This window comes from Patagioenas fasciata, chromosome 30 (genome assembly GCF_037038585.1).
Source record: "Patagioenas fasciata isolate bPatFas1 chromosome 30, bPatFas1.hap1, whole genome shotgun sequence".
Classification (NCBI taxonomy): Eukaryota; Metazoa; Chordata; class Aves; order Columbiformes; family Columbidae; genus Patagioenas; species Patagioenas fasciata.
Genome location: NC_092549.1, coordinates 3,928,767 through 3,952,630, shown reverse-complemented (window position 1 = coordinate 3,952,630; position 23,864 = coordinate 3,928,767). Strand labels below are relative to the sequence as shown.

General features: G+C 66.7%; 5 protein-coding genes across 8 annotated transcripts; 2 read left to right on the top strand and 3 right to left on the bottom strand.

The window, feature by feature from the left end:
* Positions 1-696: 696 nt before the first annotated feature.
* TRIM46 (tripartite motif containing 46) lies at positions 697-10,743 on the bottom strand. Of its 2 annotated transcripts, none has more exons than XM_065857908.2 (10): positions 10,655-10,743; positions 7,653-7,908; positions 7,229-7,572; positions 6,997-7,140; positions 6,814-6,909; positions 6,089-6,342; positions 4,907-5,028; positions 2,244-2,543; positions 1,868-2,165; positions 697-1,297 (listed from the first exon to the last, which is right to left on the bottom strand). In XM_065857908.2, the coding sequence occupies exons 2-10, from the start codon at positions 7,900-7,902 to the stop codon at positions 922-924; spliced, it is 2,184 nt and encodes a 727-aa protein (XP_065713980.1). In that variant the 5' UTR covers positions 7,903-7,908; positions 10,655-10,743; the 3' UTR covers positions 697-921. The 2 variants fall into 2 exon arrangements, with proteins under 2 accessions (XP_065713980.1, XP_065713978.2); XM_065857906.2 differs by lacking the exon at positions 10,655-10,743 and adding an exon at positions 9,036-9,210.
* On the top strand, positions 9,264-11,846 carry KRTCAP2 (keratinocyte associated protein 2). The gene is made up of 5 exons (XM_071800383.1): positions 9,264-9,745; positions 10,688-10,842; positions 11,216-11,279; positions 11,375-11,441; positions 11,639-11,846. The coding sequence occupies exons 1-5, from the start codon at positions 9,616-9,618 to the stop codon at positions 11,757-11,759; spliced, it is 537 nt and encodes a 178-aa protein (XP_071656484.1). The 5' UTR covers positions 9,264-9,615; the 3' UTR covers positions 11,760-11,846.
* Positions 11,847-12,488: 642 nt separating this feature from the next.
* Positions 12,489-13,134, top strand: DPM3 (dolichyl-phosphate mannosyltransferase subunit 3, regulatory). Its single transcript, XM_065857935.2, has 2 exons — positions 12,489-12,594; positions 12,821-13,134. The coding sequence occupies exon 2, from the start codon at positions 12,827-12,829 to the stop codon at positions 13,103-13,105; it is 279 nt and encodes a 92-aa protein (XP_065714007.1). The 5' UTR covers positions 12,489-12,594; positions 12,821-12,826; the 3' UTR covers positions 13,106-13,134.
* Positions 13,135-16,875: 3,741 nt separating this feature from the next.
* SLC50A1 (solute carrier family 50 member 1) lies at positions 16,876-20,666 on the bottom strand. Of its 3 annotated transcripts, none has more exons than XM_071800381.1 (6): positions 20,607-20,666; positions 18,828-18,905; positions 18,607-18,730; positions 18,367-18,528; positions 18,160-18,279; positions 16,876-17,327 (listed from the first exon to the last, which is right to left on the bottom strand). In XM_071800381.1, the coding sequence occupies exons 2-6, from the start codon at positions 18,887-18,889 to the stop codon at positions 17,226-17,228; spliced, it is 570 nt and encodes a 189-aa protein (XP_071656482.1). In that variant the 5' UTR covers positions 18,890-18,905; positions 20,607-20,666; the 3' UTR covers positions 16,876-17,225. The 3 variants fall into 3 exon arrangements, with proteins under 3 accessions (XP_071656482.1, XP_065713928.1, XP_071656483.1); XM_065857856.2 differs by lacking the exon at positions 20,607-20,666 and adding an exon at positions 19,622-19,749; XM_071800382.1 differs by lacking the exon at positions 20,607-20,666 and adding an exon at positions 19,605-19,744.
* Positions 20,667-20,938: 272 nt separating this feature from the next.
* On the bottom strand, positions 20,939-23,864 carry EFNA1 (ephrin A1). The gene is made up of 5 exons (XM_065857491.2): positions 23,710-23,864; positions 22,197-22,492; positions 22,049-22,114; positions 21,752-21,796; positions 20,939-21,649 (listed from the first exon to the last, which is right to left on the bottom strand). The coding sequence occupies exons 1-5, from the start codon at positions 23,811-23,813 to the stop codon at positions 21,534-21,536; spliced, it is 627 nt and encodes a 208-aa protein (XP_065713563.1). The 5' UTR covers positions 23,814-23,864; the 3' UTR covers positions 20,939-21,533.

The window sequence follows — 23,864 nt, the reverse complement described above, 5'->3', positions numbered from 1 at the left end:
ACGTGGCTCCTCCACCTGCCCCACAGGATGGGGGTACCCGGGTGGGGGGGTCCAGCCGGCGTTACCCACCCCAAGGATGCTCCAGCACCCCACAGCCCCCCGGGCTGGACCAGAACCGCCGTGGGACCCCTAATAATGCCATGGGTGGGGTCCTGACCCAGGAGGACCCCAGGATGTGGGGACAGGGTGGCAGCGGCCACGTGGCAGCGAGTGACACGTCAGCGCTGCCCCAGCCCGTCCCTGCTGGCCCTGGCCCAAGGGACAGCCCTGGCCAGCGGCCTTGGCAATGGGCACCCCCAGCACCCCCGTGGTTCATCCCCGGAGGAGTCTGGCGTTGCAGTTTATTGTAGGAAACCATGAAAATACAGCAAATGTAACAGAACCCAGGAGAAACTACAGCAGCTCGGACAGATCCCGGCCCCCCCGGCCGGGCTGGGACGCCCAACCCCACGGCTCCAGCCCCAGGGCTGAGTGGTGTAAGGGGCTGAGGGTGTCCCCGGGGGACACCAGGGACCCACAGCCCTGATGGCCACATGGAAAACGAGCCATTTAGAAAAACAAACCCTCTTCACACCTCATCGCAGCCCAGCCGCCCCCCGCCCGCTCTCCCCAGCCCCACTGCCTCCCCCACCCCGGCCAGCACCGTCTCTCCCCCCCCGCCACCCCATTGTCACCTGCTGCCCCCCCCACCCCGTGTCCTGCTCGCACCCCCCTCCCGGCTCCATCTCTAGGGCTGACCCCTCTCTGCCCACGGCCCCGCGCTGAGCCGGGGAAAGGGACAGACAGATGGGGACAGGAGGGGACGGCAGCGCTGTCCCCATCTCCCCCATGCCACAAAACACCCATCTGTGCGCTCCCAGCCCCGCCGCCCTCACTGCGCTCCCCCCTGCGCAAGCGCGGGGGCCGGGGAGCGCGCACGGCTCAGTCCGGCTTGGCGAAGCCCCCGATGGTGACTTTCCGCTCCTGCTTGTTGGCCACCAGCTCCTGGAGGTGCAGGGCACCCCCCCCGATGAAGCAGAAAGCCGGGCAGACGGGCCCCGAGCAGTCCACGCCGCACTCCCAGAGCTCGCGGAAGGAGACGGCGTCGTAGAAGCTGACCTTGCCCTGCTCGTAGTCCAGGCAGACGCCGATGCGCGGGGGCAAGGGCACGGTGCAGCCGTTGGGGTCGCGCGAGGTGAGCGCCGAGCCGTGCGACAGCAAGATCTTGCCCATGCCGATGGTGAGGAAGGCGTAGGGCGGCGGAGCCTCCACCGTCGTGTCCTCCGCGCCGCTGTCGTGGCCGCTGTCGGGGTCGTACCTGTGGGGGGACGGGTGAATCACAGAGTGTGAGGGGTTAAAGGGACCTCAAAGCCCATCCAGTGCAATCCCCCCGGAGCAGGAACACCCAGCTGAGGTTCCACAGGAAGGGGTCCAGGGGGTTTGAATGTCTGCAGAGAAGGAGACTCCACAGCCTCCCTGGGCAGCCTGGGCCAGGCTCTGCCACCCTCACCCCCAACAAGTTGCTTCTCATCTTCCAGCGGAACCTCCTGTGTTCCAGTTTGCACCCATTGCCCCTTGTCCTGTCACTGGTGTCACCCAGCAGAGCCTGGCTCCATCCTCCTGACACTGCCCCTTTCCATCTTGATCCCCAGCAATGAGTCCCCCCTCAGTCTCCTCTTCTCCAGCTCCAGAGCCCCAGCTCCCTCAGCCTTTCCTCACACGGGAGATGCTCCACTCCCTCCAGCATCTTGGTGGCTGCGCTGGACTCTCTCCAGCAGTTCCCTGTCCTTCTGGAGCTGAGGGGCCACAGCTGGACACAATATTCCAGGTGTGGTCTCCCCAGGGCAGAGCAGAGGGGCAGGAGAACCCACCAAGCCCCACAGCTCACCTGGGGCTCACCACGTCCTGCGGCACCTGGAACCACTCCTGCAGTTTGCTCTCCAGCCCCACGCCCACCTTCACCAGGTAGGAGCTGGGATCCACGCAGCAAGCCCAGTAGCTCTTGCCCTGCGTGACGGCCACGTCGCCGATGACCAGGTCGATGGAGAGGTGGCAGCTGGTCATCAAACGCTCGGCGGCGAAGAGCATGGGGATGCCGGGGACGCTGCGCACGGCGCGCTGGTCCTTGCTGATGGCCAAGCGGTCCCGGTTGAAGCCCCAGCGGTTGTCGAGGAAGAAGTTGAGCACTGCGAGGAGGAGGAGAGGAACGCACGTGAAGATGGGGCGCGTGGTGCGGGCGCTCCGAGCCCGCGGCGCCCCCTCACCTGGCGCGGGCGGCGTGTGCAGGTAGATATCCTCGCTGTACTCCCCAAAACCCGCCTTGTTGCAGCCCTTCACCCGCAGCACGTAGACGCTGTCGGTGTCCAGGTATTCCACGAGGGCGCTGGTGCCGCGAACCTCCTCGCGGCGCTGCCACAGCTTCAGCCCCTTGGCCTTGGCGTCGGTCTTGCGGTACTCCACCGTGTAGTGCCAGGCGGGCGGCGAGTGCTGCGGCAGCCGCCAGCACAGGAAGATCTGGTCGTAGGCGTAGGTGCGCTGGGTGTCGATAACCGGAGCCTCGGGCGCTGCGGGGAGAGGGGACCGGCCGGGCATCAGGCAGCATCCCCCCCGCCGGAGGGCGGGGAGAGGCGGCCAGGGGGAAAAGGGCATTCCGGACGGACGCACGGACGCACAACCAGCAGGAGTCTAAGGGGGATCTGACTGCGGAGACCGTGTGGAGGCACCGGAGGAGGAGCGAGAGTCGGGGAGACAGAGGAACTCGCTGCTGTGGGGCTCCGGGGACCAGACGGGCTGAGTGCAAGTCGGGGAGGGGAGAGAGAGAAAGAGAGAAAGAGAGGATGGAGGCAGCAGGAGAGGAGGAGGGGAGGAGATGGGCATGGCAGGGGGAAGGAGCCGGGAATGGGGAGGGAAGGTGGGGAGGGAGGAGGGGTGGCGGGTGAATTGGGGCGAGGAGGGGACGGGAATGGGGTGAGGAGTGGGGTGGAAATGGGGCAAGGAGGGGACGGGAATGGGGTGAGGAGTGGGGTGGAAATGGGGCAAGGAGGGGATGGGAATGGGGTGAGGAGTGGGGTGGAAATGGGGCAAGGAGGGGATGGGAATGGGGTGAGGAGTGGGGTGGAAATGGGGCAAGGAAGGGACGGGAATGGGGTGAGGAGTGGGGTGGAAATGGGGCGAGGATGGGGGTGGAAATGGGGTGAGGATGGGGGTGGCAATGGGGTGAGGGTTGGGGTGGCAATGGGGTGAGGATGGGGGTGGCAATGGGGCGAGGTTGGGTGGAAATGGGGCGAGGATGGGGTGGAAATGGGGCGAGGATGGGGGGGCGAGGATTGGGGTGTCAATGGGGTGAGGACGGGGTGGCAATGGGGTGAGGATGGGGTGGCAATGGGGCAAGGATGGGGGTGGAAATGGGGTGAGGATGGGGTGAGGATTGGGGTGTCAATGGGGTGAGGGCGCGGTGTCAATGGGTGAGGATGGGGTGTCAATGGGGCGAGGATGGGGTGTCAATGGGGTGAGGATGGGGTGGCAATGGGGCGAGGATGGGGTGGCAATGGAGCGAGGAGGGGTGGAAATGGGGTGAGGATGGGGTGAGGATTGGGGTGGCAATGGGGAGAGGATGGGGGCAGAAATGGGGGGAGGACTGGGGTGAGGATTGAGGTAGCAATGGGGCAAGGATGGGAGCGGAAATGGGGGGAGGACTGGGGGTGTCAATGGGGCAAGGATGGGGTGTCAATGGGGTGAGGATAGGGTGTCAATGGGGCAAGGATGGGGGCGGAAATGGGGTGAGGATGGGGTGTCAATGGGGTGAGGATGGGGTGTCAATGGGACTGGGGGTGTCAATGGGGCGAGGACGGGGTGTCAATGGGGCGAGGATGGGGTGTCAATGGGGTGAGGACGGGGTGTCAATGGGGCGAGGATGGGGTGTCAATGGGGTGAGGATGGGGTGTCAATGGGGTGAGGATAGGGTGTCAATGGGGCGAGGATGGGGTGTCAGTGGGGCGAGGATGGGGTGTCAATGGGGTGAGGACGGGGTGTCAATGGGGTGAGGATGGGGTGTCAATGGGTGAGGATGGGGTGTCAATGGGGCGAGGATGGGGTGTCAGTGGGGCGAGGATGGGGTGTCAATGGGGTGAGGACGGGGTGTCAATGGGGCGAGGATGGGGTGTCAATGGGTGAGGATGGGGTGTCAATGGGGCGAGGATGGGGTGTCAATGGGGTGAGGATGGGGTGTCAATGGGGCGAGGGTGGGGTGTCAATGGGGTGAGGACAGGGTGTCAATGGGGCGAGGGTGGGGTGTCAATGGGTGAGGACGCGGTGTCAATGGGTGAGGATGGGGTGTCAATGGGGTGAGGACGCGGTGTCAATGGGGTGAGGATGGGGTGTCAATGGGGTAAGGACAGGGTGTCAATGGGGCGAGGGTGGGGTGTCAATGGGTGAGGATGGGGTGTCAATGGGGTGAGGAGGGGCAGGAGCGGCAGCAATGGAGGACGCAGAGCGCCGGCGCGCAGCCAGGCCGAGGCTGGCGGGGCTGGACAGAGAGAGCGGGGCTGGCTCTGGGGCAGGATGTGACTTGCCTCGGGTTACTCCGGTGACGCCTCAGCAGCGGCCGCAGCCTATAAACAAAGAGAGGTAGAAGCAGGTCTGAAAAGCGGCCCCAGCGGGTCCGGCAGGGCCCCGCGGCTCCTGCCTGCGGCGGGGCGGCCACACTCCGTACTCACCCTCCGGCAGCTCCTCCTGCCCTTACCTGCCGCCCTGCCTGTCCTGCCCCTGGGACAGGGGTCATTTTGGGGGCTGCTGGGGCGGGGGCCGTCCCTGACGGGGATGGGGGGACCGGCAGATCCGCGAGAGCCCGCGGCCGAGCTCCGAGACGGGCAGGGGGGCTGCAGCTCCGCGCGGGGCGCAGCCGGTGCCGCGGCCGCGCTGCCGTTACCTCGGATGAAGGCCAGGTCGGTGAGCAGCTTCAGCTCCCGGCTGACGTCCAGCTGGAAGTGGCTGAAGGAGGCGGTGGCCGCGGGACGGAAACTCTGCAGCGAGTCGGTGGCCCTGAGGATCCTGCGGCAACGAGCGAGTGGGGACATCAGGGCCATATGTGCGGGCACCACAGGACCCTGTTTGCGGCATCACCCCAGGGCCCTGTTCATGGTGTCACCCCAGGGCCCTGTTCATGGTGTCACCCCAGGGCCCTGTTCATGGTGTCACCGCGGGGCCCTGTTCGTGGCATCACCACAGGACCCTGCTCATGGCATCACCCCAGAGCCCTGTTCACGGTGTCACCGCAGGACCCTGTTCATGGTGGCACCACAGGGCCCCGTTTGCGGCATCACCATAGGACCCTGTTCATGGTGTCACCCCAGGACCCTGCTCACGGTGTCACCGCAGGGCCCCGTTTGCGGCATCACCATAGGACCCTGTTCATGGTGTCACCGCAGGGCCCTGTTCATGGTGTCACCGCAGGACCCTGTTCATGGTGTCACCCCAGGACCCTGCTCACGGTGTCACCGCAGGGCCCCGTTTGCGGCATCACCATAGGACCCTGTTCATGGTGTCACCACAGGGCCCTGTTCATGGTGTCACCCCAGGACCCTGCTCACGGTGTCACCGCAGGGCCCCGTTTGCGGCATCACCATAGGACCCTGTTCATGGTGTCACCACAGGGCCCTGTTCATGGTGTCACCACAGGGCCCTGTTCATGGTGTCACCCCAGGACCCTGCTCACGGTGTCACCGCAGGGCCCCGTTTGCGGCATCACCATAGGACCCTGTTCATGGTGTCACCCCAGGACCCTGCTCATGGTGTCACCGCAGGGCCCTGTTCGTGGTGTCACCCCAGGACCCTGCTCATGGTGTCACCGCAGGGCCCTGCTCATGGCGTCACCCCAGGACCCTGCTCATGGTGTCACCCCAGGGCCCTGCTCATGGTGTCACCCCAGGACCCTGCTCATGGCGTCACCGCAGGGCCCTGTTCATGGTGTCACCCCAGGGCCCTGCTCATGGTGTCACCCCAGGACCCTGCTCATGGCGTCACCGCAGGGCCCTGCTCATGGTGTCACCCCAGGACCCTGCTCATGGCGTCACCGCAGGGCCCTGTTCGCGGCGTCGCCGCAGCCCGGTACCTGTTGTGCAGCTGCTTGGCGGCCTGGACGAAGCAGGGGTGGTCGGTCTCCTTCAGCACCTCCTGCGCGTAGCCCACCATGCCCGAGTTCTCCAGCATGGCCTGGTGCTCCTGGATCTGGCCGCGCAGGCTGGCCAGCCGCTGCTGCTGGCACTCCTCGATGGCCTGCAGCAGGGCCGCCCGCTTCTCCTCCAGCATGGCACACAGCGCCCCGATCAGCTGCGACACCTCCTCCTTGGCCTGCGAGCCGTTCGCCTGCCGCGGCGGGCAGAGAACAGAACCACACAGTCAGACCCTCAGGATCACCAAGTCCAACCATAACGCAACTCACCCACTAACCCATGTCTCTAAGAACCTCATCTAAACGCCTTTTCAACCCCCCCAGGGATGGTGACTCCAGCACTGTCCTGGGCAGCTGCTCCAACACCCACAGCCCTTTGGGGAGAAACCACCCCAAATTTCCACCCTCAACCTCCCCTGGTGCAACTTGAGGCCGTTTCCCCTTCTCCTATAACCTGGGAGAAGAGATCAACCCCCTCCACGCTCCAAGCTCCTTTCAGCAGTAGCAGAGAGTGATAAGGTCCCTTTCTCCAGGCTGAACCCCCCAGGTCCCCCAACTGCTCCCATCACACTTGTGCTCCCTGGGACAGAGGGGACCCTGCCTGGTGGTGCCACCCCCTGCCTAGAGACAGCTCGGGGACAGAGCAGACACCTCCCGCCCCTCACCTCCGTGTGCTTCACCGTCTCCTCCAGCTCAGCAATCTGGGTCTGCACCGTGTCCTGGCTGCTCAGGATGTAGGCGATGCTCTTCGACAGCTTCTCCTGCGCAGAACGAGGCGAGGTGAGGCACCAGCAACCCCGTCTGTCCCCAATTCCACCCCTCCGCGCCCCCCCCGACGCGGTCCGTACCCTGAGGGCCTGGTAGGCGCTGAGCACCGGGGTGATCTTGTGGCTGGTGTGAGTGCGGCGCACGCGGCAGAGCTGGCACACCAGCCGCTGGCAGGTCTTGCAGTAGTGAGTCACCTCCTCCTTGTGCTCCGGGCACATCAGCCCCTGCGCGGGCACAGGGGGGCTCAGCGGGGCGTCCCCAACCTTCAGCACCCCCAAAACCGCGCGGAGGGCGGGGAGGAAGACGCCGTACCTTAGGGCGGAAGGTGAGGGTGGGGGGCGTGGGCTCGTGCTGGGCTTTTTGGGTGCCCCAGGGGTGGTAGAGCTTGAAGCACTCGTTGCAGAAGCTGGACTTGCACTCGGTGCAGCCCTTGGTGGCCTCCAGCTGCGGGGGCTTGCAGAACTGGCACATGATGGCGGCACTGATGTTGATGGTCTGGCGGTAACGCTCCACCACCCGCTCCAGCGTCAGGTTGCGGAAGAGGCTGCCCAGGCCCCGCTCCCCCAGGTCCACGTCCCGCTGGCACGCCGGGCACGGGAAGCTGACGGTCTGGGGGTGCACGGTGCCCCGTTTGCGCCCCGGGTAGGTGCCAAAACCTGCGGGAGGGAGGGAGGGTGTCACCCCAAAACAAACACCCCAACGCACCCCAACCCCGCTTCTCCTCCAGCTGTCCCACCTGATTTAAGGAGGCGGTCGAGGCGGTCGGGTTTGGGGACAACGCGGCGGCCCAGGCGGGGGCTGCGGGTGGCGGGGGTGGCGGCGGGCGAGGAGGGCTCGGAGGTGGGGTCGCAGCAGAGGTAGCCGTGCTGCAGCAGCACCTCGCTGGCGCAGACGTGGCAGACGTTGTGGGCGCACGGCAGGGCCAGCGGCTGCTTGTACATCTCCTTGCACACCGGGCACACCAGCTCCCGCTCCATGTTCTTCATGCTGGTCTGGGGAGAGAGGGGGGAGCGTCAGCCATGGCCGAGGGGACCGGGGAGAAGTGCGGCTGGGGGTAAAACCAGGGTCAGGACCAGGATCAGGCCTAGGAGCAGGATTAGACCTAAGAGTAGCAGAAGGGCCAGGATCAGGCCTAGGACCAGGGTCAGACCTAGGACCAGCAGAAGGGCCAGGATCAGGCCTAGGACCAGGGTCAGACCTAGGACCAGCAGAAGGGCCAGGATCAGGCCTAGGACCAGGGTCAGACCTAGGACCAGTAGAAGGACCAGGATCAGACCTAGGACCAGCAGAAGGGCCTAGGACCAGGATCAGGCCTAGGACCAGCAGAATGACCAGGATCAGCCCTAAGACCAGGATCAGGCCTAGGACCAGCAGAATGACCAAGATTCGGCCTAAGACCAGGATCAGACCTAGGACTAGCAGAATGATCAGGATCAGGCCTAGGACCAGGATCAGCACCAGGATGGGGACCAGGGCTGTGACCACGATGGGGATCAGAGCTGGGGCCAGCACCAGTGCCAGGATGGGGATCAGCACTGGGACCAGAGCCAGGACCAGCACTAAGTCCACGATCAGGCCTGGGAGATGCACCAGGATCAGGATCAGGCCCAAAACCAAGACCAGAGGCTGGACCAGGACTGGGACCAGGATGAAGACCAGCACTGGGACCAGAGCCAGGACCAGCACCAAGCCCATGATCGGGCTTGGGACCAGCACCAGGGCCAGGATCAGGATCAGAACCGGGATCAGCACCGGGTCCAGGATTGGGACCAACACCGGGACCGGAGCCAGGACCAGCACCGACACAGGCACCAGGATCGGGTCCCCCAGCCCCGGTTGTGCCGGCAGCTCCCGGTGCTCCCGGTCGGTCCATCCGGGCGGTGACACGGGTGCGGGGGGGGCCCCGGCACCGGCCATTCCCGGGCATCGCTGCCCGGCCGCTCGGAGGCCACCGGTTCGAGGCCTCGCCGCGGCCCTTCCCAGCCCTCAAGGACACCCCCGCCATCCCTCCCGCCCCCGGGCCCCGCCGCGTTGCCATGGCGACCCCGGTCCACCGGGAGCCCGGTCCGGCCCGGCCGCCCCTCGGTGCCCCCCCCGCTCCCCGGCCGCCGCCGCTCACGCTGATGCGGACGAGCGCGTCCATGATGGAGGTGAAGGTCTGCAGGTCCTCGCCTTCGGCCATGGCTCCGCGCCCGCTCCCGGCGCCGGTCCCCGCGGCGGCGGCAGCAGCGGCGGCCGCGGACGCCCCGGTCTGTTGCAGGGAGCGGCGGAGCCGGGGGGAGGGCGGGGGGCGGCGGCGCGCATGCTCGGCGGGACCCGCCCCGGTGGCAGCGGCAGCGGGGGGGGGGCGCCGGGGAGCCGTGGCGGCGGGGGGGCGGCAGCACCGGGAGGCTCCCGCCGTGCCCCCCGTCACCCCCCGCCGGGCCCGCGCGGAAGGCAGAGCGGCTCGGGGAGCGGCGCCCGGAGGAAATTGGGCGCCGGGCGGGCTGAACGAGGCGTCGGGAAAAGACCCGGGGGTGCGGGGGGACCGGTCCCGGGGTTGCTGTGGGTTCCGCGTCCCCGCTCCGCGCCTCTCCCCGCCGCCAGGGGGCGCGCGCGAGCCGCCGGGGGCCCTGCGGCGCCGCGCCCCGGCCGCCAGGGGGCGCGGGAGCCCCGCCGGAGCGCACGGTGCCCGCGGGGAGGGGCGGGGCCACCCGCGCATGCTCAGTGTGTCCACACACCCCCCTTCCTTGCTGCCGTGGCCTTCCCGGCGCGGCGACAGTGCGCATGCGCAGAGCGGCGGCACCGGCAACGGGCCTGGGCCGGGGGCGACGCCGCGGGGAACTATGGGTAACGGACGGGACCGGTGGGGGCCCGGGGGGCTGCGTGCGGTCCCGGGGCCTGGTCGAGGCTTGGGGCGCTGCGGGGAGGGGGACGAGGCTTGGAGAGCTGCGGCGAGAGCCCGGGGGTTGGTCGAGGCCAGGGGGGTTGCGGGGTGTCCCGGGGCCTGGCCGAGGCCTGGGGGGCTGTGGGAGGGGGATGAGGCCTGGGGTGCTGCGGGGGGTCCTGGGGACTGAGCCTCGGGCCTGGTCGAGGCTTGGGGGCTTGCGGGGGGAACCCCAGACCTGGTCGAGGGTTGGGGAGCTGAAGGGAGAACCCAGGGACTGGTCGAGGTTTGGGGGGCTGCGGGGGGTCCTGGGACAAGGCCGAGGCCCTGGGGGGCTGAGGCCTGGGGGACTGCGGGGGGTCCCAGGGCCTAGGGGCTTGCGGGGGGTCCCGGGGCCTGGTCGAGGCCTGGGGGGTCCCAGGACCTGGGGGGCTGCGGGGGGTCCCGGGAACTGGTCGAGGCCTGGGGGGTCCCAGGACCTGGGGGGCTGCAGGGAGTTCCAGGACCTGGGGGGCTATGGGGGGTCCCAGGGCCTGGTCGAGGCCTGGGGGGTCCCAGGACCTGGGGGGCTGCAGGGAGTTCCAGGACCTGGGGGGCTATGGGGGGTCCCAGGGCCTGGTCGAGGCCTGGGGGCTGTGGGGAGGGGGACGAGGCCTGGGGGCTGTGGGGAGGGGGACGAGGCCTGGAGGTCTGTGGGGGGTCCCAGGGCCTGGGGACTGAGCCTTGGGCCTGGTCGAGGCCCGGGGGGCTGCGGGGGGAACCCGAGGCCTGGTGGAGGCCAGGGGAGCTGCAGGGAGAACCCAGGGACTGGTTGAGGTTTGGGGGGCTGTGGGGGGTCCCAGGGCCTGGGGGGTGGCTTTGTCCCCTCTCACCTTGGCCCCGCTGAGGTGGCCCCGCGGCCCCAGCCGTAGGCACGGGCACGTCCCTGGCTCTGTCCTCGCTGCTGTCACTGCTGCTGTTCGCCGGGATGCAGATGTACAGCCGGCAGCTGGGCTCCACCGAGTGGCTCACCATCCAGGGCGGGCTGCTGGGCTCCGCGCTCTTCGTCTGCTCCCTCACCGTATCCTTCCTGGGGATCCGCTCCGTGCCTTTGGAGAGGAGCTGCTAAATTAACGTAGCCTGTGATTAAGTTACAAAGGACGTACGACACGATCCCCTGCAAAACAAGGGGATGTTCCTCAAGGTTATATCATTCTGCATGATGAGGAGGACGCAAAAGATGAAGTAAAACATTGTTTAGAAGCAGAGTGCTCAACTTATATTTAACTAATAATTAATATGTAATAATTATGTGAATATAAGCGAGGCAGGAGCATCCAGTCTTTGTGGAGGATGATCTCCCTAGCACTGATAAAATAAAGAATGCCGCTTAACAGCATAATTGGCTCTGCTGTTAAGTTGATTTCTCTATTTCACCTTAACCCACCGGCCAGGCCTTCAACAACCTGGAGAACCTCGTTTTTGGCAAAGGCTTCCAGGCCAAGATATTCCCCGAGAGTAAGTGCAGCGGGGGCGGCTTTGTCCTGCTCCCCTGAGGTGACGCGTTGGGCCAGCACGGCTGCATCTTCTCTCTCCTGTTTTATTCCCTGCAGTCCTCACCTGCCTCTTGCTGGCTCTGTTTGCCTCCGGCCTCATTCACCGGGTTTGCGTGACCACCTGGTAAGTCCCAAAGCAGCCCCGGAGCAGCCGGTGTGACCCTGATGGCTCATTCTCACCATTGGGAGGGAAACGGGGCACCGGGCAGGGCCGGTGTCGGTCACCACATCGCAACGGGAGCCAAGGGGAAGGTGTCGCTTCGTTTCTTTCGTGTTCTGCCTTCCAGCAGCTCAGCGCCTGCTTCTTTCCTTCCCCCGCAGCCTCATCTTCTCCATGGTCAGCCTCTACTACATCAACAAGATCTCCTCCACGCTCTACCAGTCCGCAGCGCCCGCCACCGCTCCCCCCAAAGCCGTCGGCAAAGGCAGGAAGAGGAATTGATGCCCCGATGCCCCTTTCCCGGGGCAGCCCCCTCCCCGCCAGGCCGGCCTGGGTCTCTCGGCCGCCCAATAAACCGGTTGTTTTGTAGCTTTGTGGCGGGTTTGGTTCCTCCGCCGGCTCTCAGCGCGGATGAGAATGATCCCGCTCGCTTTTCGGGGCTGCGGGGGCTTTGCTGGTTTGTGGGGGGGGGGTTCAGCTATCAAGCCACCCACCAGGAAAATGTACCAGCAGTGTCGTGTTTGCCTGGATGTGCAAGAGAAGAAAAGCCCAGCGGAGCTGGACCTGTTGGAACAGGCTCCGGTGCCACCGGGGCTTGACCCGGTTGGTAGGGGTCCCGGTGATTTGGGGCTCTCCCGGGGGAGCTGTGGAGGGTCCCGCTCCATCCCCAGCTGCCACCAGGCCCCTGCGCTGGTAAAGCCAAAGCTGCCGGTGTTTGGCAAGGGAGCAAAGACCCATCCGTGCCTTCTCCAAGACAGGTGGGGGTCACCGGGCACCGGGAGGGGAGCACTGGGGCTGTGCCGTGGGAAGAGCCCAGGGCCTGGGAGCCGTGGGAGGGCTGGCAGGGGCTGCTCCCACGCCGCTCCCCCGCCATGACCGGACGCGGAGGAAACCAGATGCTTCCTGCGGTCGCCGCCGCCGAAGCCCGGCGCTCTCTGGCGACACCGGGGCCGCTGCCGGGGGCTCCGCCCGCCGCGCCAGCAGGGGGCGCTTCGCCATGAGCCGCGGAGCTTCGCTCGCACTGCATCTCCCAGCAGCCCCCGCGCTGCGGCGCTGCCGTGACGTCGGCAGCGCGACGGAGGCGGGAGAACGGGCGCTGGGTCCCGGACCGAACCAGGTGGGGGCGGGGAACGGTACCGGCAACCGGGGGCGGGCCCGGTTCTTCGGAGGGGGCTGAGGCCGCGTTCCGGCGCCGATTGGCGAAGCCTGGAGGGGTTCGGGGCCGGGTTGCGATCGGGAGGCCCCACTTTGCGGGGGGGAACCAGGCCCGGCCCAGTCGTGGCGGGAGGGGTCGCTCCGGTTCTGCCGGGCCGCTCCGGTTCTCACCGCCCCTCTCTCCGCAGGCCGCCATGACCAAGCTGGGCCAGTGGCTGTGTGGACTCGCCCTGCTGGGCTCCGCCTGGGCCGCGCTGGCGCTGGCACCGCCGGGGCTGCGCTTACCGGGCCCGTACCGGGAGGCCCTGCTGCCCCTGCCCGTCTACCTGCTGGTGGCCTTCGGCTGCTACTCCCTGGCCACCGTGGGCTACCGCTTGGCCACCTTCAACGACTGCGAAGAGGCGGCCGCCGAGCTGCGGGAGCACATCGAGGCAGCACGGGCGGATTTGCGCCGGCGGGGGCTGCGCTTGTGACCCCAATAAAACCGGGGGATGGTGGCGGATTGTGGTGGCAAGAACTGCGTGGCCAGCGGGACTGGGGCAGCGACCATCCCCCTATACCGGGCCAAACCTCAAATGCTTGGGGGCGGTTTTGGGCCCCTCATGGCAAGAAAGCCCTTGGGGTGCTGGAGCGAGATCAGAGAAGGGAACGGAGCTGGAGCACAAGTGCAATGGGAGCGGCTGAGGGAGCTGGGGAAACGGCCTCAAGTTGCACCAGGGAGGCTGAGGGTGGAAATTTGGGGTGGTTTCTCCCCAAAGGGCTGTGGGTGTTGGAACAGCTGCCCAGGGCAGTGCTGGAGTCACCAGCCCTGGAGGGGCTGAAACACACAGATGAGGTTCTCAGGGCCATGTTCAGTGCCAGGGTGGGGTTAATGGGTGGACTCCATCATCATGAGGGTCTTGTCCCACCAAAACTGTGATTCTGTGATCATGGAAGGGTTTGGGTTGGGAGGGACCTTCAAAGAGCATCTCGTCATGGGCACGGACATCTCCACCAGACCAGGGCCACCCAACCAGACCAGGGACACCCCCAACCAGACCAGGGACATCTCCACCAGACCAGGGACATCTCCACCAGACCAGGGACATCTCCACCAGACCAGGGACATCCAACCAGACCAGGGACATCTCCACCAGACCAGGGACATCTCCACCAGACCAGGGACATCTCCACCAGACCAGGGACATCTCCACCAGACCACGGACATCTCCACCAGACCACGGACATCTCCACCAGACCAGGGACATCTCCACCAGACCAGGGACATCTCCACCAGACCAGGGACACCTCCATCCAGACCAGGGACATCTCCAATAGACCAGGGACATCCAGCCAGACCAGGGACATCTCCACCAGACCAGGGACATCTCCAATAGACCAGGGACATCCAACCAGACCAGGGACATCCAACCAGACCAGGGACTCCTCCAACCAGACCAGGGACACCTCCAACAGACCGGGGACATCCAACCAGACCAGGGACATCTCCAACCAGACCAGGGACACCTCCAACAGACCGGGGACATCCAGCCAGACCAGGGACATCTCCACCAGACCAGGGACATCTCCAATAGACCAGGGACATCCAACCAGACCAGGGACGTCTCCAACCAGACCAGGGACATCTCCACCAGACCAGGGACATCCAACCAGACCAGGGACGTCTCCAACAGACCAGGGACATCCAACCAGACCAGCCCAGCCCAGCCTCTCCCTCTGAGCTCCTCACAGCTCCTCTCTCGCAACAGGGATGCAAAGCGGCGACAACAGGCTGGGGCTTCACCCCCCAGCCCCGCGGCGCTCGGTAACACCGCGATCCCGCCCGCCCTTCAGATGTGGTTGGAACCGTCAGGTGGGAGCCGGAGCAAACTCATCCCAGCCCCGCCGGCCGGGTTTGCAGGGGAAGGAGGAGGAGGAGGGAGCTTGGGTGTGGAGCAAACACTGCAAACCTTTTCAAGTGCCGAGCACCCGGAGCCTGTGGGCTCCCCCCGGCTCGCCGGGGCGGCTCAACCCATGCCGGGGGGGCTGCTCGGTGCGGTGGCCGCGGCTCCTCTGCCTCCGCGTTTGGGCTGGGGCTCCTTCCGTGGTGAAAACGCCACCGCCACGGGCAGCGCGGTTGTGGGGGCGTCTGTCTGTGTGTCTGTCCGGGGGTGTCCATGTGTCCGGGGGGTCTGGGAGCTGCTGGCGGGGTGCGCGGCTGGCGGTGACGCACGCCAGGACCTGCCTTCCTGGCAGCCGCCCCGGCTGCTTCGCATACCAGCCCAAGGACTTTCTTGTTTTTTAATTATTGGCTGCGCATCCTCCTGCAGAAAGAAAAAAAAGGAGCAGTTGGTAGCGTGAGGGAGGACTCGGGCTAATTAACAGGAGCGACTAATTAGCTGTTTCCTGAGCAACACTGGCAGTGCCAAGCAGGGTGGGCAGCTCTGGTGCTGGTTGGGGGGAGGCAGCACCCCAGGTTGGGCCAAGAGGCGCCGTGTTGGGGCAGGAACCGAAGGGCAGGGACAGCGGCCACCTGTGGGCTACTCACAGCCCTCCCTGGGCTACTCACAGCCCTCCCTGGGCTACCCATTGCCATCCAGGGGCTACTCACAGCCCTTTGTGGGCTACTCGCAGCTCTCCATAGGCTACCCATGGCCATGCAAGGGCTACTCACAGCTCTCTGTGGGCTACTCACAGTCTACTGCGGGCTACTCATCACCATCCAGGGGCTACTCAAAGCCTTCTGTGGGCTTCTCTCAGCTCTCTGTGGGCTACTTATGGCCATGCAGGGGCTACTCATAGCTCCCTGTGGGCTACTCACAGTCCACTGTGGGTTACTTACCACCATCCAGGGGCCACTCACAGCCCTTTGTGGGCCACTCACAGCACTCTGTGGGCTACTTTCAGCTCTCCATAGGCTACTCATGGCCATGCAGAGGCTACTGAGGCACACGGCAGCCGGACCCCCAGGAAAGCTGCCCCATCCCAAGCCCCTTCCCAGCAACAACGGGGTTGTTGCGACTCAGGGAGCGAGTTTGGCCCCGGGGCGAGTCCCTGGGCTAGAAACACCTGCGAGCGCGGCGGGCGCGGGCGAGAGGAGCCGCGGTTCGGCAGCAACAAGCCGGAGCACGCCGGGGCGAGCGCGGCAGCCGCGGCTCGGCCATGTCCCATGCTCTGCTCAGCCGCTTGCCTGCTCCGTATTGACTTTTCCCAGGCCACGTCGCAGGTGTAAACGGAGCCAAAGTCCTCGTCACCGCTTCCTTCGTCTGCCGTACGTCAGCCGCGGTGGAGGACGCGCCCCGGTAGAGCTGTGGTGACAAGGGGCGTCTCCTGATCCATGGGGGGGGGGGGTGACATCTCGCGAGGCTCCGGTGTTTGGTGTGGCGTTTGCTCACGGGAGCGCGCTCCCGTCCCTCTGCTTCCCTGACAGCTTCATTCCAGCCGTTAATTTGTTAATTGACTTGGGGGGTCGATGCTGATGGCCGTGGTTTTAGTGAGGGTTTCTAATTGATTACGCGTTCATCAGCTGGTAGCGAGAATGGACTTTTCTGTCCTCGGTGTCCCCGGGGGGGTCAGAGCGGTGTCCCTGTGCAGTGCTGCCATCCCCGGTGTCCCCGGAGGGGTCAGAGCGGTGTCCCTGTGCGGTGCTGCCGTCCTCGGTGTCCCCGGGGGGTCAGAGCGGCGTCCCTGTGCGGTGCTGCCGTCCCCGGTGTCCCCGGAGGGGTCAGAGCGGCGTCCCTGTGCGGTGCTGCCGTCCCCGGTGTCCCCGGGGGTGGTCAGAGCGGTGTCCCTGTGCGGTGCTGCTGTCCCTGGTGTCCCCGGGGTGGGGGTCAGAGTGGTGTCCCTGTGCGGTGCTGCCGTCCCCGGTGTCCCCGGAGGGGTCAGAGCAGCGTCCCTGTGCGGTGCTGCCATCCCCGGTGTCCCCGGCGGAGTCAGAGCGGCGTCCCTGTGCGGTGCTGCTGTCCCCGGTGTCCCCGGGGGGTCAGAGCGGTGTCCCTGTGCGGTGCTGCTGTCCCTGGTGTCCCCGGGGTGGGGGTCAGAGCGGTGTCCCTGTGCGGTGCTGCCGTCCTCGGTGTCCCCTCCCTGTCCCAACCCTTCCCAGAGCCGGGGCTGATGCTTCCTCGCTGTGAAAAGTGAGCTCTTGCTTTCCCGGAGCGCAGGAGCTGTCAGGATCAATCTCCCCCTCCCCCCGCCACCATCCTGGGGACAAACCAGCTGTGGGGACAAAAGCCACCCCAGGGAGGGAGGGGACACCACCCAGGCGCTGGGAAGAGTCTCTGATTTATTAAAAGGCACTTAAATCTGTATAAAAGCGACACAGGGCTGCCCAGCAGCCCCAGCCCGGTGCTGGGGCATGGAAGACATCCAGGGGACACTGGGGACATGTAGGGTGACAGGGGACGGGGGGGGAACCTGCCACCCCAAAGGCATCGCTGAGACCAAACCAACCATCACCGAAAGCCCAAGAGCCGCAGGGACGGTGACGAGGGGGAACCACGGAGGCGCGAGGGGACAGCAGCGTCGCGGTGTCACCCGCAGACGGGCAGGGGACGGGGGGATCCTTCATCAGTCCGTGAGCGCGGGGGCTCGTTCCCGGGGGTCCTGGGGGTCCCCTCAGGCGTGCAGGGCTCGGTAGGGCTTGTCCTGCCCCGGCGGGTACCGCCAGAAAAGCCAGAACCGCACGGCGCTGGTGACAATCCCCGGCACGTTGGGGACCTGCGGGAGGACGTGGCGGGGGAAGGACGGATCTACCCGGCTGGCGGAGCGGCCGCCCTCCCCCCGCCAGCCACGTCGTTGCCGGGGGAGATTTATTGGCTTTATACCATCTAATTAATTAAAATCAATAGTCATCTCGCCGAGACGAGTCACGGGCTCTGCTGTGTGACACAGACAGCGCTGGATGGGGACCGGCCCGGTGCCAAGCGCTCGGCTGGATGGCACGGGGGGGACGGGAGGGGGTGCGGTGGGATGGAATGAATGGGATGAGGAGGAGGATGGGATGGATTTGGATGGGATGGTATGAGACAGAATGGGATGGGATGGGGAGGGATGAGGAAGAGGATGGGGAGGGGACAGGGATGGGGAGGGGACGAGGATGGGGAAGGGACGAGGATGGGGAGGGGACGAGGATGGGGAGGGGATGGGATGAGGATGGGAAGGGGATGAGGATGGGAAGGGGATGAGGATGGGAAGGGGATGAGGATGGATTGGGACAGGATGGGATGGGAAGGGGATGGGGATGGGAAGGACTGGGACAGCATAGGATGGGATGGAATGAGGATGGGAACGGAATGGATTGGGGCAGGACAGGATGGGGAGGGAATGGGATGGGACAGGGTGGGATGGGATGAGACAGGATGGGATGTGATGGAATGAGGATAGCAATGGGATGGGACAGGGTGGGATAAGACAGGATGGGATGGTGATGGGATGGAGATGGATGGGATGGGATGGTGACGGGATGGGGTGGAGATGGAAATGGGTGGGATGGAGATGGATGGGATGGGACAGGAGAGCAACCCTTGCCCGCCCGCCGCCCCAAACCCACCGTGATGTAGGGGTCGTGGAGCTGCAAGCCGTACAGCGTCCAGCTGGTGGAGGCCAGGAAGGTGGTGACGGTCAGCGGGAAGGACAAGCAGCGCGTCGACCTGCTCCGAACAACCTTGGCCTGCGGAAGCAAACGTGGGGCTGCTCCCGGGCCGGGCAGCGCCGGCACCGCCACCGTGACCCCCGGCTCCTCCCCAGCCCCACGCACCAGGTCAGCCAGCGGTGAGAGGTACATGCTGATGGTGAAGACGCTGCAGAACAGCCCCAAGCGCGCCAGGCGCGTCCGCGCGTCCTCGATCAGGAGGGTGAAGTAGCCATAGCCGGCGGCCAGCACGGCCAGGAGCAACAGGCTCCGCAGCAGCACCTGGCGCTGGGGCGGGGACGGGACGGTGAGGGCGATGGCGGCCCCCCCGCTGTCCCCACATCGAGCCACCCGACTGCCCCCCACCTTGGCGGGGCTGTAGTAGAGATACACCAGGATGTAGAGGGTCTGCAGCGTGGCCCCCGCGGTGTTGACGGCGATGAGCGTCCAGTCCTGCTTCAGGACGCCGTAGCCCAGCCAGCTCAGGTTGCTGCGGGGCAAACGGCACAGGCGCTCGCTGGCATGGCCAGGGGGGGTCTTCTGTCCCCCACAGCCAGGTCCCCCCCCAGGGCGCCACCCCGCTGTACTTGACGTCGGTGGTGAGGAAGGGCAGGAACTGGATGTTCTCCACGCTCTTGGTTGTGAACATCTGGCGGAGGTCGGACCTGAGGAGAGAGAGGGGGGTGCGGGGCTGGTGAGGGGGGGGCTACAATCTTTGCAGCCAGCAGACACCCCTCACCGCCCCCATTGCACCCCAAACTGGCCCCACTGTCCCCATTGCACCCCCACAGCTTTCTACCACCCCATGGCCCCCATTGCACCCCAAACTGGCCCCACTGCCCCCATCGCACTCCCAGGCCCCCTACCACCCCTATGGCCTCCATTGCACCCCCAGGCCCCCCCTACCACCCCTATGGCCTCCATTGCACCCCCAGGCCCCCTACCACCCCCATGGCCTCCATTGTACCCCCAGAACCCCCCCTACTACCCCCATGGCCCCCATTGCACCCCCAAACTGCCCCCACTGCTCCCATTGCACCCCCAGATCTCACCACCACCCCCATGGCCCCCACTGCACCCCCAAACTGGCCCCACTGCTCCCATTGCACCCCCAGATCTCACCACCACCCTTATGGCCCCCATTGCACCCCCAAACTGGCCCCACTGCTCCCATTGCACCCCCAGATCTCACCACCACCCTTATGGCCCCCATTGCACCCCCAAACTGGCCCCACTGCTCCCATTGCACCCCCAGATCTCACCACCACCCCCATGGCCCCCACTGCACCCCCAGATCCCACCCCCACCCCATGGCCCTCTTTGCACCCCCAAACTCGTCCCACACCCCCTATTGCACCCCAAACCTCCCCCGGGCGCTCACAGGCCGGTCCCGAACATGGCGAGGGTGCAGGCCAGGCAGGCTGCGGGCAGCAGCGCCGGCGGGGCCATCCCGGCCGCCGCGAACCGGGAACCGGGCACCGGCGGGGGCGGTGCTGCCCGCGGCGGCGAGGGGCGGGGCGGGGCGGGACGCACTACCGGGGAGGGACCGGCCGGCGCACGGGGGAGGGACCGGGCACCGCACCAAGGGGGGGAACCGGGTCTGCGGGGTGTGCTACAGCCCCAACACCAGCGCGATGGGCAGGGACTGTCCCCATGGGGCACCCGCTGCAATGCGGGGGACCCCACCTCCAGTGTCCCATGTCCCCAGGGCACAGGAGCCCACCTGCCCGGGACGCTGCATCCATGGGGTCCCACATGTCCCTGTGAACCCCCATTCCCAAGACCCTGCATCTCTGGGGGTCCCCACCCCCAGATGCCATATCCTTGGGGTCCCACATGTCCCTGTGAACCCCCATTCCCAAGACCCTGCATCTCTGGGGTCCCCGACCCCCAGATGCCATATCCTTGGGGTCCCACGTGTCCCTGTGACGCCCCATCCCCAGGACCCTGCATCCCTGTAACATCACCTGCCCAGGACCCCACACCCCTTGGGTCCCCCAGTACTGGGACCCCAGATTCCAGGGGCCTCATGTCCCTGTGACCCCTGGGGTCCCCCACCCCCAGATGCCTGATCCCTGGGGTCCCACACGTCCCTGTGACCCCACATCCCCAGGGTCCCATCTCCCTGTAAACTCACCTGCCCAGGACCCCACACCCCCTGGGTCCCCCAGTACTGGGACCCCAGATTCCAGGGGCCTCATGTCCCTGTGACCCCACACCCCCAGGGGTCCCATATCCCTCAGATCCCACATTCCAAAGGCCACATGTCCCCAGGACCCTCCACCCACCTGGGGACAGGGGTTTCCAGCCAGGCCGGTTCCCCTCCCCAGCCCTGGGGGCTCCGCCACAATTCACCCCCCACTCACCTCCATGGGGTCTGTCCTATGGGGCAGCTCTGTCCTATGGGGCAGCGCTGCCCCAGGCCTGGGAGCTCATCCCAGTGCAGGGGGGAAGGGAGAAAATCCACCCCCAGGCCCTGGGAGGGCTTTGTGTCACCAGATAAAGCCACCGATAGCCCAGCTGCCCACTGTGGCAACTTTTCCACTTCAAAGCCCTGCACAAACACCAGCCAATTAATTAATTAACCAGCACAAACGCCCTGCATGGGCCATTATCCTCCTTCCAAGGCCAGCAGCGTCCAGCCCCGTGATGTGGGGCAAACCCCTTGACCTCCCCCCCCCCAAAAAAGTGCTCAGCATGGTCTTGGTTATTTATTCAAGACAATGGTATAAAAACTCCCGTGTTAGAAAGCTGTACAAATGGGGGCAGGCAACACACCCCACACACAGCGTGCTGGGGGGGACACCCCTCTGGCACCCAGCAGAGGGGGGGGAAGGTCCAGGGTGGGATGAAGATGCGGAACATGGGGGGAACGTTCCCTACAGCCGCTGCTGGGCATCTCGATCACACGCAAGTGACGCCAAGGGACCGCGGCACCGCGTCCCCGCCCGCGGGACACGTCCCATCCGAGCCCACGGCACAGAGAGCCCCCCGGGCGAGCTCAGCTCCTGGGGTGGGGGTGCCAGCCCCCCGCTCCCCTCCAGTCCAGGGCGCGCGGAGCCCCCGGCTCGCGCTCCCCTGCAGCCCCGGGTCCGCGCTCATCCTCCGGCTACCGACACCGTGAGCGCCGGGGCCACCACCGAGGGCTTTGGCTGCTCAGCTTCGGGCGCTTCCAGCCCTTAATACTGACAAATCCTTTCCTCGCCCGGACGCAGGGTGGGCCACCCGGGGTGTGCACAAGGACCGCGGGGTCCCCGAGCATCCCGGTTGTGTCCCCAGCCCCGGTCCCCAGTTCACAGCCCCTGCGGCACCAGCAGGGGCACGAGGAGGCTGACGAAGGTGAAGGGGCTGCTGCCCCGCATCGCCGAGTTCTGCCCCACGCTCCTCAAAACGTGCGCGGCCGCGTCGTCTGCGGGGAGAGAGGAGCCGTGAGCGTCCCCGAGGCCCCAAGCAGCAGCGCATCCATCGCCAGCCCCGCTCCCCGGTGTCCCGAGGGCCACCGCCAACCTACCTGCCTGGATCCGGCCCTTCTGGGTGGTGACGGGCTGTGCCTGAGCTGCAAAGCAGACACAGGGTCAGGCCGGTGAATGGGAGCCCCCCAACGTCCCCAAGCCACGTTTCACCAGGGACTGTCCTGTCCCCCCCGCCGCAGTCACCGGCACCTTCCCAGCCAAGCCACATGTGCCCACACCCCGGCGCTGGCGAGTGGCCACGGGGTGGCCGTGACTCAGCTCCGGAAAGGCCGAGCTGGGCACCCACGCTGCGAGCGGGAAGGGGGGACACGGGTGGGGGTCTGGGTGACACTCACCCCCTTTGCCAGCGACCACCACCTTCAGCTTCAGGCACGCGTCCCCGTGGTGGTGAATGGGCTTGGCTGCAAAGGAGGATGTGGGTTAAGCGATGGGGAGCCCAGCAGGGACCCCCCAAACCCCACAGCAGACCCTGGGGCCACTCACAGATGTAATAATAGCTGTGCCCCTCCTTGAACTCCTTTCCCAGCGTGAAGGGGGTGAAGCGCTGGAACTTCTCGGAGAACTTCTCGGGGCCATGGAGGGCGCTGGGCTTGTTGCACTCCCAGCGGATCTGCTCCTTGGAGCGGGGCTTGCAGGCCTGGTACTCCTCGTGCTCCACCAGGTAGAGCGTGTAGCGCTCCATGGCGCGGGGGTCCGCGCTGCCCTCCTCGTAGTGCGGGCAGATGATGTCCAGGTAGTCGTTGAGTCGCACCTCCACCGCGTAGTCGCTCCACGTCAGCCTGCGGCGGGAGGGACGCGGGGTCAGCGGCGGCGCCGAGCTGGGGGGTGCCCTTGCACCCCCATACACTGATTTACAAGCCCAAGGGACAGCAGCCTCCAGTGCAGACCCCAACGGGGCAGCCCCCGGTCCATCAAAGCTGTGCAGTGTCCAGGGTTGTGCTGGGAGCAAAAGCTCCCCAAAAGCAGGCGGTGAGTGCCCCCCCCGTTCCCAGGGCAGGGAGGGACCCGCTGGGACGCGCGCCCTGCCCGTCCCGACGCTCGCGGGGCCGGGAGGCGTCGGCAGCTCCCGCCTGTGGGGCAACCGGCCCGGCTCCAGCGCCTGCTGCTCCCCACACCTCAGCCGGGGGGGCACATGGAGCCGCAGGGGGGTCCCCTCACCGCGTTGGCTGCAGCGGCTTATGGGGGGCAACCAAATCCTTGGGGGACCCCCAGGGAGGAAGCAAGCTTAGGGGGCATGGTATCCCTATAGTATCAGGGGGTTGGCACCTAGTAGGGGGGCCCCTAAAACTAAGAGGGACGCTCCTACAGTTGGGGGGTGGCGCCTTGGGACACAGCCCTACAGCCGGGGGGGGTCACGGCCCTGGGCGGGGGGAACCCCACAGCTTCACAGGGGCTGATGCTTGGGATGGGGTCACAGCCCCCGCCTGTCGCAGGGGCCGGTGCTCGGGCACAACTGGGGCTTGGAGGGGGGACACAGGACCTGCTCAGCCCCCCCGCACATCCTGCCCGGCCGGCAGGAGCCAGGGCCAGTGTTTGTCAACACGCTTCCCTGTGCCCCGGCGCCGGGGCTGGCGCCGCGCCACCCCCGCGGGGAAGGAAGAGGCCCCGCTCCTGCGAGGCCCTGGGAACGGAAAAGCCCCCCCCGGTCCTCCCCCCGCAGCCCCCGGCCCGCACCTGGATCGGCCCCGCCGCTCCCGGGATCCGCACCGCAGCTCAGCACCGGCCCCACCGCTCCCGGGACCCTCACCGGAGCTCAGCACCGGCCCCACCGCCCCCCACAGGGTTCAACACCGGCCTCAACCCCCCCACACCCCAACCCCAGGCTCGACCCGCCCCCCCCGCCCCGCGGAGGCTCCATCCCCGCCGCCCACCCCGGACAAAGGCACCGGGGAGCGCCCGGCCCCGGGAGGGAGCGGCGCCGTCCGCGCCCTCGGGGCCGGGTCCCGGTGGGGGAAGAACGGGGTATGGCGGGGATTTAGGGGGGGGCCGCACTCACCGGAGGTTGGAGCTGTTCCAGAAAACCGTGTGGCGCTCGGCCGCCGCCCCGCTCAGCACCCAGCACAGCCCCAGCAGGGCCAGGGGCACCCACGGCCGCTCCATGCGCTCCGCGGGGTGCGCTCCGCCGGGCGGGCGCCGCACCCGGCCCCCCGC